Source organism: Chiloscyllium plagiosum, unplaced genomic scaffold (genome assembly GCF_037043375.1).
Source record: "Chiloscyllium plagiosum isolate Xiang-an unplaced genomic scaffold, Cpla_swu_hap1 HiC_scaffold_44, whole genome shotgun sequence".
In the NCBI taxonomy this organism is placed as follows: Eukaryota; Metazoa; Chordata; class Chondrichthyes; order Orectolobiformes; family Hemiscylliidae; genus Chiloscyllium; species Chiloscyllium plagiosum.
Genome location: NW_028270182.1, coordinates 9,950,984 through 9,964,074, shown reverse-complemented (window position 1 = coordinate 9,964,074; position 13,091 = coordinate 9,950,984). Strand labels below are relative to the sequence as shown.

General features: G+C 41.3%; 1 protein-coding gene across 1 annotated transcript; it reads left to right on the top strand.

Moving 5' to 3' along the window:
- Positions 1–7,927: 7,927 nt before the first annotated feature.
- Positions 7,928–9,727, top strand: LOC148136903 (putative G protein-coupled receptor 139). The gene is made up of 2 exons (XM_087982850.1): positions 7,928–8,024; positions 8,829–9,727. The coding sequence occupies exons 1-2, from the start codon at positions 7,928–7,930 to the stop codon at positions 9,725–9,727; spliced, it is 996 nt and encodes a 331-aa protein (XP_087838976.1).
- Positions 9,728–13,091: the final 3,364 nt, after the last annotated feature.

The following is a 13,091-nucleotide window of genomic DNA, read 5'->3' as shown; positions in this document are numbered from 1 at the left end:
AGATGAGGAAGCAAGTTATTGAGTGGTACGGAAATTGTGCATTCTTGAAAAAGATTACATTTTGATCACATGTTCATCAGGACAATTTGCAAGAGAGCCAATTCAGGAGAGAATTGACGTGATTGAAATTGGACTTGCCTCTTGAATTGGTGTTCCTGCGAATCACCCTGATGTGTACAAGGTGAAAAAAAGTCTTTGACAAATTGTGTTTTTTAAAGTATTACTGAAGAGTAAAGTGACTTGTGAGAATTAACTTGTTTATAAATCTAGATAACTGGAACTGCAAATAATCTGGCAATTGTTCAAGATCAGACCTTGTTGGAAAACAGTATTCTGTAAATTTCTGCACTACACATTGATTCACTATTTCCATGGCAACAGGTCTAATCTCAGCTGCATTCTGCAACACGATCTTTGCAACTAAACTCAAACTGTCCACAATAAATCAGCTGAGGTCTGACAAGTGTTGTGCACAAGTTAAAACATCATCTCCCTCCTCTTGTACTCTATGCCTCTATTAATAAAGCCATGGACAGTGTATGTTTTGTTAACTGCTCTCTCCTGCCATTATCAATGATCTGTGTACATATACACACAGGTCCCTCTGCTCCTATACCCCATTTAGAATCATACCCCCTGTTTGATATTGTCTTTCAGTGTTCTTCCAACCAATCCCCACACTTCTCTGCTTTGGACCTCAGCTATCACCCATCCATCCATCAACTTATCAACGTCCTTTTGAAGTTTCACACTGTCTCCTTCACAGTTTGCAATTCTTCCAAGTGTTGCTCCATCTGCCAACTTTGAAACTGGCCTCAGCACACCAAGATTCAGCTCAATAATACATATCAACAAGAGGTTTTACAGGTAAGGCCGATGAACTCAGGGCATGTTGGAGAACATGGGATTGGGACATCATAGCTATTACTTGGCTGAGGGATGGACAGGACTGGCAGCTCAAGGTTTCGGATTTCAGATGCTATGAAAAGGATAGAAATGGAGGCAAAAGATAAGGTGGCATGGTGTTTTTCATTAAGAAAGACATTACTGCTGTAACTAGGGAAGATATTTCTAAAAACCATACAATGAAAATATATGGATTGAAGTTAGAAATATGAAAGGAAATATGGGATTACATTTTAGTACCCCCTAATAGTGAGAGGGAAATTGTGGAACAAATATGGAGAGAGATCTCAGGTATATAAAAGAATAATGTTGAAATAGCAGGTGATTTTAATTTTCCAAACATTAACTGGGGCGACCATAGAATTAAAGGTTTGAATGGTGAAGAATTTGTTACATGTGTTCAAGGATATTTTATTTGTCAATATGTAAATGTTCCCATCAGAGAAAGGCCAAAATCTGACTTTCACTTGGGTAACAAGGCAGAGCAAGTGACTGAAGTGATAGTAAGGGAACACTTAGTGATCATAACTCTATTAGTTTTAACACTTTTTGGAAAAGGATAAGACTTCCATAAAAATTCAAGTTTTTAATTGGAGTAAGGTAAATTATAATGGTGTGAGGCAAACACTTTCAAAATTTGATTGGGGTAGACTGTGCGCAGGTAAATGGCCATTTGAAAAGTGGGAGGCTTTCAAAAATGTGCTGACCTTTGTTCAGAGTTTCTGTTCGAGTGAAAGGTAAGGCTGGTAGGATTATCGAACAATGGATAAATTACAATATCGGGGTTCTCATCAAGTATAAAAAAATAAAGAATCATATATCAGATACAGGCAATTGGGTTCAAATGAATCCTTTCAATAGTATAAAAACATAGGGTCATTCTGAAGAGGGAGATCAGGAAGGCAAAGAGGGGATATGAGATGGCCTTGGCAGATGAGCTTAAGGATAATCCTAAGAGATTCTACATGTACATTAAAAGCAAGAGAGCAACGAGAGAGAGAGTTAAGTCCCTTAAAGATCAACGACATTGTCTTTCTGTTGAATCTCAGGAGATGAGAGAGATAGTAAATGAATATTTTGAGTCAGTTTTTACTGTGGGGAAAGAAATGGAGGCTAGATAACTGCTGAGCGAAATAAATATTGATAATTTGGAAACAGTTCACATTACAGATAAAGAAGCGCTGAAGCTGTTAGGAAATACAAAGGTCGATAAATCTCCAGGACCTGATCAAGGGCATCCCAGGATGTTGTGGGAATTTAGGGAGGAAATTGCAGGGCTCCTTGCAGAAATATTGGTATCATCTCTAACCACAGGCGAGGGGCCAGAAGACAGGAGGGTGACTAATGTTGCACCTTTGATGTAAGGAGAAGTCTGGGAACTATAGACCTGTGAATCTGACTTTGGTGGGTAAGCTGTTGAAAGATCATATTTATATGCATTTGGAGAGATGAGGAATGATTAGGAACAGTCCACATGACTTTGTATCTCACAAATTGATTGGGGTTTTTGAGAAAGTAACCAAGAAGATTGATGAGGTCAGAGTGGTGAATGTTGTTTACTTGGACATCATGAAAGCCTTTGACAAGGTTCTGCATGGTAGACTAATTAATAAAGTTAGACCATGTGGGATTCAGGGTGAGCTTGCCAATTGGATACAACATTGGCTATGTGGTGAGAGACAGAGGCTGGTGGTGGAGGGTTGTTCTTCCATCTGGAAGCCTGTGACCAACGATGTTCTACAGGGATTGGTGCTGGGTCCACTTTGGTTTGTCATTTATATAAATGATTTGGATTAGAATATAGGAGGCAAGGTTAGTAAGTTTGTGGACAACACCAAAATTTGTGGTATAGTGGACAGTGACAAAGGTTATCTAATATTACCAAGAGATCTTGATCAATTGGCTTAATGGGCTAAGGAGTAGCAGATGGAGTTTAATTTTGATAAATGTGAGGTATGGTATTTTAGCAAGGCAAACAATCACAGGAATCATACAATTAATAGTTCAACCCTGGGTAATGCTAACAAACAGAGAGCCTTCGGGGCTCAGGTATATAATTCTTTGAAGTTTGCATCACAAGTAGACAGGGTGGTTAAGGAGATGTTTAGCACTCTTGCCTTCATTGCTCAAACCTTTAAGTATAGGAGTTTAGACATCATATTGAGATTGGACAGGATGTTGGTTAGGCCTCATCTGGAGTACTGTGCACAGTTCTGATTGCCCTGTACTGGGAAAGTTATAATTAAACTGGAGAGGGTTCAGAAAAGAATTATTAGGATGTTGCCGGGAACAGCGGGTTCAAGATTTAAAAATAGACTGGAAAGATTGGGAATGTGGGAAGCTGAGGAGTGACCTTATTGAGGTTTACAAAATCATCAAGTGTATAGATAAGATGAATTCAAGCTTTTTTCCCCAATGGATGGGGGAGCTCAAAACCAGGGCGTAGATTTTTAAGGTGAGAGGAAAACGTTTTAAAAATGACATGAGGGGAAACTTTTTTACACAGACAGTGGCTTATGTGTGGAACGACCTGCCAGAGAAAGTGATGGATGCAGGTACAGTCACAACATTTAAAAGACATTCAGATAACTTCATGTGTAGGAAAAGTTTGGAGGGATATGTGCCAAGTATAGGCAGGTGGGACTAGTTTAGTTTGCGAACATGGTTGGCATGGACTAGTTGGGCTGAAATGTCTGTTTCCGTCTGTTTGACTCTCTGACTCTAGACACCTCTTCAGAAATTCTTCAGGGGAGTGTCCTAGGCCCGAACATCTCCAGGTGCTTCATCAATGATCTTCCATCCGTCATAATTACAATTAGTTTTATTGTCACAAGATTGCGGGATGACTTTACAGAGGCTTATAAAATCATGAGGGGCATCGATAGGGTAAATTGACCAGGCCTTTTCCCAGGAGTGAGTGAGTCCAAAACTAAAGAGCATGGGTTTAAGGTGAGGGGGGCAAGATTTAAAAGGGACTTAAGGGGCAACTTTTTCACATCGACGGTGGTGTGTGTGTGTGTGGAACAAGCTGCCGGAGGAATTGGTGGATTGGTACAATTACAACATTTAAAAGGAATCTGGATGGGTATAAGAGTAGGAAGGGTTTAGAGGGATCCAGACCAAGTACTGGCAAATGGGACTAGAATTATCTAGAATACATGGTCATGGATGAGTTGGATGCCAGTGTCTGCATCTAACTCAGAGACTGAGAGATCTTTGGAGGGTTCAACTCACACCAAAAAACCGAACACTGGGAATTTCCATTGGGACAATTCCCAAGCAGTCAGGGCACTGGGACTTCTGAGATATCCCGTCACACCTTTTAAAAATAACGCCAGTCTCTGAATATCCTCAGGCTGAAAGACATTGCTCATGTTTTAGTCACCACTTTAAACTCTGTTGTAAGTTTTATGTTCAAACTTAAATACAAAGCCCAGTATCTATTTGTTCATCTGTGACTTTAACTATTCAGACAACAGGAGACAGTCTAATATGATAACTCATGAAATTTTGCTGCAATTATAATGTAGTACTGAACAAAGCAGGGCAGTGACATTATGTGTGTCGCGTTGAAAATTGGTATCCTTTATAAAACTGAACCTCTTTCAATATTAGCGGGGTTTAGTTTCGGAGCCATGAGGTCATGCTGCAGCTTGAGTAGCACTTGGTGTCTTGCGTGCAGTTCTGGTCACCAGGAAGGATGTGGAGGTTTTGAAAAGGGTTCAGAGGAGTTTTACCAGGATGTTGCCTGGTATGGAGGGAAGGTCTTACGAAGAAAGGCTGAGGGACTTGAGGCTGTTTTCATTAGAGAGAAGGTTGAGAGGTGACTTAATTGAGACATACAAGATAATCAGAGGGTTAGATAGGGTGGACAATGAGAGCTTTTTTGCTCAGATGGCGATGGCTAGCATGAGGGGGCATAGCTTTAAATTGAGGGGCGATAGATATAGGACAGATGTCAGAGGTAGATTCTTTACTCAGAGAGTAGTAGGGGTGTGGAACGGCCTGCCTGAAACAGTAGTAGACTCGTGAACTTTAAGGGCATTTAAATGGTCATTGGATAAACATATGTATGATACTGGAATAGTGGAGGTTAGATGGGCTTCAGATTACTGTCACCAGTTGGCTCAACATCGAAGGCTGAAGCGCCTGTACTGCACTGTAATGATCGGTGTTCAAACATTTCATATGTATATTTCACCTGTGCATCATTAGTAACTGGGCCCTGCCCGCTATATGTGGTTACAAAAGCAGGTCAGAGGCTATGAATACTGTAGTGAGTAATTCACATCCTGACTTCACCAAAGCCTGTTCACCATCTAAAAGGGACAGGTCAGGAGTGTGAGGCAGCGTTTCTCACTTGCCTGCAAGCCGGCAGCTCATCAGCAGCAGTCAAGAAGCTTGGCACCATCCAGAACAAAATATCCCACTTAATTTGAAGCACAAGCATAAATATTCGTTCGCTCCAAGTCAGATGTTCAGAAGTGCCACCTACAAGATGCAAGATTTCACCAAAGACCCATAGAAATCACTCTCTAAACTCACAATCACTACCACCTCGAACGATAAGAGCAACCTGCTCACGGGAATGCCATGTAGAGAAACACTACTCACCATCCAGAGTTGGGAATATATCTCCATTGCTGCACTGTTGCTGAGTCTGCAAACCCCTGGACAGTATGGGCAATTTAGACCATAAAATCTAAGACATCGGAGCAGAAATTAGGCCATTCAGCCCATTGAGTCTGCTCTGCCTTTCAATCCTGGCTGATACGTTTCTCAGCCCCATTCTCCCAATTTCTCACCATTCCCTATCAGGAGGATGTTGTGAAACTTGAACTTAGAGGATTTGAGCTACAAGGAGACGTTGAATCAGCGTCGGAGGCTGAGGGATGACCTTTTAGAGTTTTATAAAATGATGAGTGGCATCCATAGGGTGTATAGACAAGGTCTTTTCCCTGGGGTGGGGGAGTCCAGAACTAGAGACTATAGGTTTAGGGTGAGAGGGGAAAGATTTAAAAGGGACCCAAGGGGCAACTTTTTCATGCTGAGGGTGGTACGTGTATGGAAGGAGCTCCCAGAGGAAGTGATGGAGGCTGGTAAAATTACAGGCTGGATATGTGCATGAATAGGAAGGGTTTAGAGGGATATAGGCCAAGAGCTGGAAAATGGGACTACATTAGGTTAGGATATCTAGTCGGCATAGACGAGTTTGACCGAAGGGTCTGTTTCCGAGCTGTACATCTCTTTGACTTTGTGATGCTAACCCTTGGTACTCAAAAACACACCAATCTTAAATACTTAATTTAGCATGGCCTACTGAATCAATATATCTTTGGACTGTGGGAGGGAACCGGAGCACCTGCAGGAATTCCATGCAGACACGGGTAGAATATGCGCACAGACGAAGGTGGAATGGAACCCAGGTCCCTGGCACTGTGACCCAGCAGTGCTAACCACCAAGCCACATGCCACTCCTGCAACGCTATGCATCTCGCTCCCTCATTGACCGAGACGCTTTAGCAATGCCTGCTAGTTTTCACAGCTCATTTGGAGCAGTGTTTAAAAGATTAGTTTGTGAGATTTCTTTATACATTCAGGAAATACATAGCCTGAAGTGGCAAAAGGATGAAAGTCTATGCAGTTACTAACTTAAATAGACATGATTATAATGTTAGACCTAATATAAAAATAACGTATTTTTTAGCCTGAGGTAATTGCTGAGATTCAAAATGTTGGAAATTGAAATAAAGCACCAAATTCCACAGTGAAACCAACCTCGCCTTCCCTTTATTACTAACATGTGGATAGGTTTTTGATAAGGATTGAACAAATTGCGAATATGTGAGCTTGCTCAACTTGAAAGTTGAAAATCCTCACAATGGAATTCTGTGAAAGCTAAACAGGGGACTCTCCACATGAACGGAGCAGTGGGTTCTCTTCATTCTGTTGAAGAAAAGAAAACACTTGATTTCAAGTGAGGCTAAGCAGCGTGATAATGGAAACATAATCACCCTATCCCAGTAACCATGCAATTCCTATCGCAGATCCAGCTAGTCTTCACATCCCTGGGCAATTTAGCACAATCCATCCACAACCTAAACTTCTTTTGATGAAAATATACTGAGGTTCCAGTTAATTACAATTTTGTACTAGAACACTCCCAGGCAAGGGGATTCAATTTTCATTGCAGGAAGGGCATAGGGCAATTAATATAATATTTAATTAAATTAGGGTGTAGGTTTGCTCGCCCTACACCCTAAATGTCAACCTGAGCAACAAACCTTCACAAACCTCGCAATTTAATTAATTGATTAATATGCTTTTAATTGCTTGAGTAGCAATAAATTAAATGAGTCATGCAATATCTATATCCCTACTAGCCTGACACCGCTCTCCCACTAACAGTTATATCCCATTCCCTGGCAACAATCTGAGATTGTCCAGTTCCTTTTTCAGGATGTTCCCAATGACCAGGAGTCCAGAACCAGGGGCCACAGCCTCAGGATACGGAGTTGGCCATTTTGGATTGAGATGAGGAGAAATCTCGTCACCCAGAGAGTGGGGAGCCTGTGGAATTCTCTGCCTCAGAAAGTGGTTCAGGCCAAAACATTCAATGCTTTCAAAAAGTTCAATATAGTTCTTAGGGCTGAAGGAATCAAGGCTATGGTGGGGGCAGGGGTTTGAGAAAGCTGTATCGATTTAGATCAGAGCCTTCATGTAAGACGTTGTCATTTTCATGTTTGAAACTAAATTAAAAGAAACGAAAAAGTATAGGGTGTGGTGTGAGTGGGTAAAGGTGAAATTTCGAACCTGATGACTACACATCACCTATGAATGATTTAGTGTCACGTAATCTGTTTGTTCAGTGGCCGTAAACAATCCCAAGCACCAGGGGACTCTGCTGCGTTTCACTGCTATAAGAAACCCACATTTCTCCCAACGTGCCCATCAGTGAACTGAACACCACATCAGGAGCCAACCTCAGAAAGCAAGCAGCAAGCTTACAGCAAAACAAGGGATGGGTCTCAGTTTCTGGATAAAGCTGCGGATATTACAAGTGGTTTATGCTATGCAGAAGATTTATTTCCCCATTCTGGCTGCGTTTGGTGTCCCGGGTATGTTTATTGTCTGCTGCTACATCAGAAATCCAAGATGGACTGTCGGAGGCAACATAGTCTGTCCGACCACATCCTGATGCTGACATGCTCTGTTTTATAAGAAGTGAATGCAAGCTGTCCGATTACTGCAGTTACTACAAGCCAGGTGGAATTCACTGACAGTGAGATGCTTTCAATCTATCTACCTACCCATCTATCTGACTATCTATCTATCTATCTATCTATCTATCTATCTATCTATCTATCTATCTATCTATCTATCTATCTATCTATCTATCTATCTATCTATCTATCTATCTATCTATCTATCTATCTATCTATCTATCTATCTATCTATCTATCTACCTATCTGTATATCTATCTACCTATCTATATATTTACCTTTCTATTTTTCTTCCTTTCTATTTTTCTTCCTTTCTTTCTTTATTTCTTGCTTTCTTGCTTGCTTGCTTTATTTCTTTTCTTTCTTTCTTTCTTGAATTTCTGTTGCAAACAAGCTTTATTTTGCATCACCTTGATATGATCTAACTGAATTCTAAATTTTTAAGAGAAACCTAATCTGATGACATAATATTGCCCAGATTCTGTTCAGTTTCATTATTGACAAAAGTATCATGCTAATTCATGTCAACTGCAATGTTTTTCCTCAGCTAGCCCACAATTGCTTATATAGTCCTCTCATCGAGTCAGTGGAATCACAGAGCTTTTACAGAATACATGATAAATCATTTCATGCTGTAGAGTTTGCGCCAGTCAACGATTAGTTGGTGAATCATTTTGCTCTTTTCTCCTTGCTCACAGTCAACATGGTGACGATCATAATCCTATCTAGGGGAAAGTGTGGTCTCTCCAAATGCATAACTTACTATCTGGTGGCCATGGCACTGGCAGATTTGCTGGTTGTTATCATCGATCTGATACTGAGGCAGATTCCAATAGTTTATGCGGAGCAATTCTTGTTCTTAAGAGATGTAAGAGTGTGTAATCTTCATGCTATCTTGCTTTATGCCATTACAGACTGTTCTGTCTGGTTCACAGTCACTTTTACCTTTGATCGATTTGTTGCCATTTGCTGCCAGAAACTAAGATCTAAGTATTGTACTGAGAAAACAGCAGCTGTGGTCTTAGTGACAGTGACAGTGCTCAGCTGTTTAAAGAATATCTTCTGGTATTTTCTCTACTCAAGTCAATATTGGCTTTCTAACAGTCCCTGGTTTTGTCGAGTGACAGTGGGTGTATCATTTTCTCTGGTCTGGACTGTTGTGGAATTGATACATTACATTATAACACCATTTATCCCATTCCTTTTGATTCTACTTCTCAATGCGTTGACAGTCAGAAATATTTTAGTGGCGAGCCGAGCCCGGAAGAGACTCCAGTGTCGAAACAACGGAGAGACTTCCAGTGATCCAGAGATGGAAAATCGACGGAAATCCATGATTTTGTTGTTTGTCATCTCGGGGAATTTTATTCTGCTGTGGGTTGTGTTCATGGTTTGTTCTATTTTGCGACGGTTGGATTATTTGGGATACCCCATTCCTCTGCCGATATTTGTCAGGGAATTGGGCTTCATGCTCCAGCTCCTGAGCTGCTGCACAAACACTTTTATTTATGCAGTGACCCAGAGGAAATTTAGAAAGGAGCTAAAGAATGCAGTGACACTTTCCTTTTCCAAGGTAATGAAGTTAAAGCGATGTTAGGATCTAATCTATCTATCTATCTATCTATCTATCTATCTATCTATCTATCTATCTATCTATCTATCTATCTATCTATCTATCTATCTATCTATCTATCTATCTATCTATCTATCTATCTATCCATCTACCCGTCTATCCGTCTATCTATCCGTCTATCCGCCTATCCGTCTGTCTATCTATCTATCTATCTATCTATCTATCTATCTATCTATCTATCTATCTATCTATCTATCTATCTATCTATCTATCTATCTATCTATCTATCTATCTATCTGTCTGTCTGTCTGTCTGTCTATCCATCTATCTGTCTATCTGTCTGTCTGTCTGTCTGTCTGTCTGTCTGTCTGTCTGTCTATCTATCTATCTATCTATCTATCTATCTATCTATCTATCCATCTATCCGTCTATCCGTCTATCTATCTATCCGTCTGTCTGTCTGTCTGTCTGTCTGTCTATCTATCTATCTATCTATCTATCTATCTATCTATCTATCTATCTATCTATCTATCTATCTATCTATCTATCTATCTATCTATCTATCTATCTATCTATCTATCTATCTATCTATCTATCTATAGTTTTGCCTCACATTGTACTACAGTGGGTTGCTTACAGACACTTCAAAATGTTTCAACAGCAGGTGAAAATCCAAATATCGCCCATAGTATAAGAAACCGCTTTGTAATTTTAAAGTTACCATTAAAAATCTTCGTGGCTGCAATAAGAAACACAAATAAATCATTATGAAACAAGTTGATAAATGGCTCTAGGGCATGGATAGAAATAACCATTTTCTCTGTATGATTTTCAACGCTTATCACAGAAATCATTCATTCTGCCATCCATCCAATCATTCATAAAGAGGATCTTGAGGATGTTTGTTGCATTGATTTCTGGAAGGCATTTGACAAGGTGCCACATCAAAGGTGAGAACTCATGGCAGTGGGGATAACATATTAGCACGGATGGATGATGGTTGGGTAACAGCAAACAGAGGACAGGCATAAATTGGTTAATTTTGCATTGGCAGAAGTTAACAAGTGGTGTGCAAAAGGGATCAGTGTTGAGTCCTCAATCTTTACAATGTAGCTCAACGGCTTGGCTGAAGGGACAGAAAGTCCTTGTTGGGTTGGAGGGGGAGTTGAAGCGTTTGACCACAGGGCATTGGGTTGTTTAGTGCGTGTGTCCCAGAGATTCTCTCTGAAACATTCCGCATGTTGGTGTCTTATCTCCCCAGTGGAATGGAGACCACACCAAGAGTAACGGAGACAGAAGATGACATGTGTGGAAGTACAGGTAAATCTCTGTCGGATGTGGAAGGATCATTTGGGGCCTTGGAGAGAGGTGGGGGGGGGGGGGGGGGGGAAGTGTGGGTGCAGGTTTTGAAGTGGCAGGTGAAGGTACTGGGAGGGGAGGTGGGTTGGTGGGGAACATGGACCAAACAAGGAGTCATGGAAGGAATGGTCTCTATGGAATGCAGATAGGGAAATATATTCGTGGTGGTGAGGGTTTGTTGTAAGTGGTGGAAATGGCAGAGGATGATGCGATGAATCTGGAGGTTGGTAGGGTGGAAGCTGAGGTCTGGGGGCTCTGTCCTTGCTGCATTTGGAGAGGTGGGGATGATGGGGGGCAGAGGTGCATGAAGCGGAGGAGATGCAATGGAGGGCATCATTGACCACATGGGTGGTGAAATTGCAGTCTTTGAATAAGACTCTCAACAATTTCTCCTTTGAATCTTCCCACTTCCACCAGACCAAAGAAGTAGACATGGGAGGTGTTATGAAGTTGAAGGTGTGTAATGCCTTTAAGAGAGAGAGTGAATGCTGTATTTCACTGAGAGCTTACAAGCGCTTGAGATATGACTAGCTAGCAGTCTCAGAGTGTACTGGAAAATTCAACAAATGGAACATTTGACTGTGAAATAGATACCTGAGTTGGTGCTGTTTTGACAACAATTTGAATTTAACCAATCTGTTTAAATTATGCTGAAAATTAGGTTAGATTAGATTAGATTACCTACAGTGTGGAAACAGGCCCTTCAGCCCAACAAGTCCACACCGCCCCGCCGAAGCGCAACCCACCCATACCCCTACATTTACCCCTTACCTAACACTACGGACAATTTAGCATGGCCAATTCACCTGACCTGCACATCTTTGGACTGTGGGAGGAAACCGGAGCACCCGGAGGAAACCCACGCAGACACGGGGAGAACATGCAAACTCCACACAGTCAGTCGCCCGAGTCGGGAATTGAACCCGGGTCTCTGGCGCTGTGAGGCAGCAGTGCTAACCACTGTGCCACCGTGCCGCCCAAATGTGTTGCTGGAAAAGCGCAGCAGGTCAGGCAGCATCCAAGGAGCAGGGGAATCGATGTTTTGGGCATGAGCCCTTCTTCAGGAATTCCTGAAGAAGGGCTCATGCCCAAAAGGTCGATTCACCTGCTCCTTGGATGCTGCATGACCTGCTGTGCTTTTCCAGCAACACATTTTCAGCCCTGTTTAAATTATGTCCCAGGATACTAAAACCCAAGCGAGTTCGAATTTATTGTTCTGCCAACCTGAAACCAATGAGACGATCTGATGTTTGGGGTACAAAAAATGCAGCCATTTTGAAAGTCAGACAAAGTAACTGCCATCAACAGAGTAACTGCCAGTGACAGAATAATTGCCAGCGACAGAATAATTACCATCAACAGAGTAACTGCTGGTGAAACACTCTCTATAAAGGTACCTTTTCATATGAAATATATTCACAGTAAAAAGAAAGAAGATGACTGAGACAGATCTTCACCCAGAAGAAGAGAGAAAGAAAGAGGAGTTGACAGTGGCTGTTTGGTTTTGAAATTAAGTTGATGTCATTTTGATAAGTGTTTAATGGAGCAGTATACTGCCGTAGAGTTGGAGGCAGATAATAGGCAGTTAAGAGAAAGGGGGGCTTAGAGTTGTGAATACTTGTTGTTTAATGTTCACTTTTAGAGTTAAAGAATAAATTGATATTATCTTCTTTTAGTAGTGGAATTTGAGAGTTCTCTCACTCGTATTTTAACAGATGCAGAGATAAGGTGAGCTGTTCTGGGGGTTTGAGTTAATTAACAGAAGAGTTCACCCCCATGTTGTAACACTCTTAGCATCAATCCTCCATCAGAATTGTACATGTTTGAACAAGATCACCTTTCCTGTTCCTAAACTCCAATGGGTTCAGGCCCATACTGCTCAGCCTTTGTTCATCAGATAAACCCTCTTAACTTCAGGACTCAGCCAAGTCAGCTTTCTCTCAACTGCCTCCAATCCAACGTTGTGCCTCATTAATAATGGTGAAGACTGCAGTTAATATTCTGGGATGCAGACTTCCTGATGCTCTGT

Excerpts from the sequence above, each read along its gene's own strand:
- LOC148136903 (XM_087982850.1), top strand. The coding sequence starts at position 7,928 with ATGGGTCTCAGTTTCTGGATAAAGCTGCGGATATTACAAGTGGTTTAT. Across the intron at positions 8,025-8,828 it reads GGCTGCGTTTGGTGTCCCGG|TCAACATGGTGACGATCATA; the intron begins GTATGTTTATTG and ends CCTTGCTCACAG.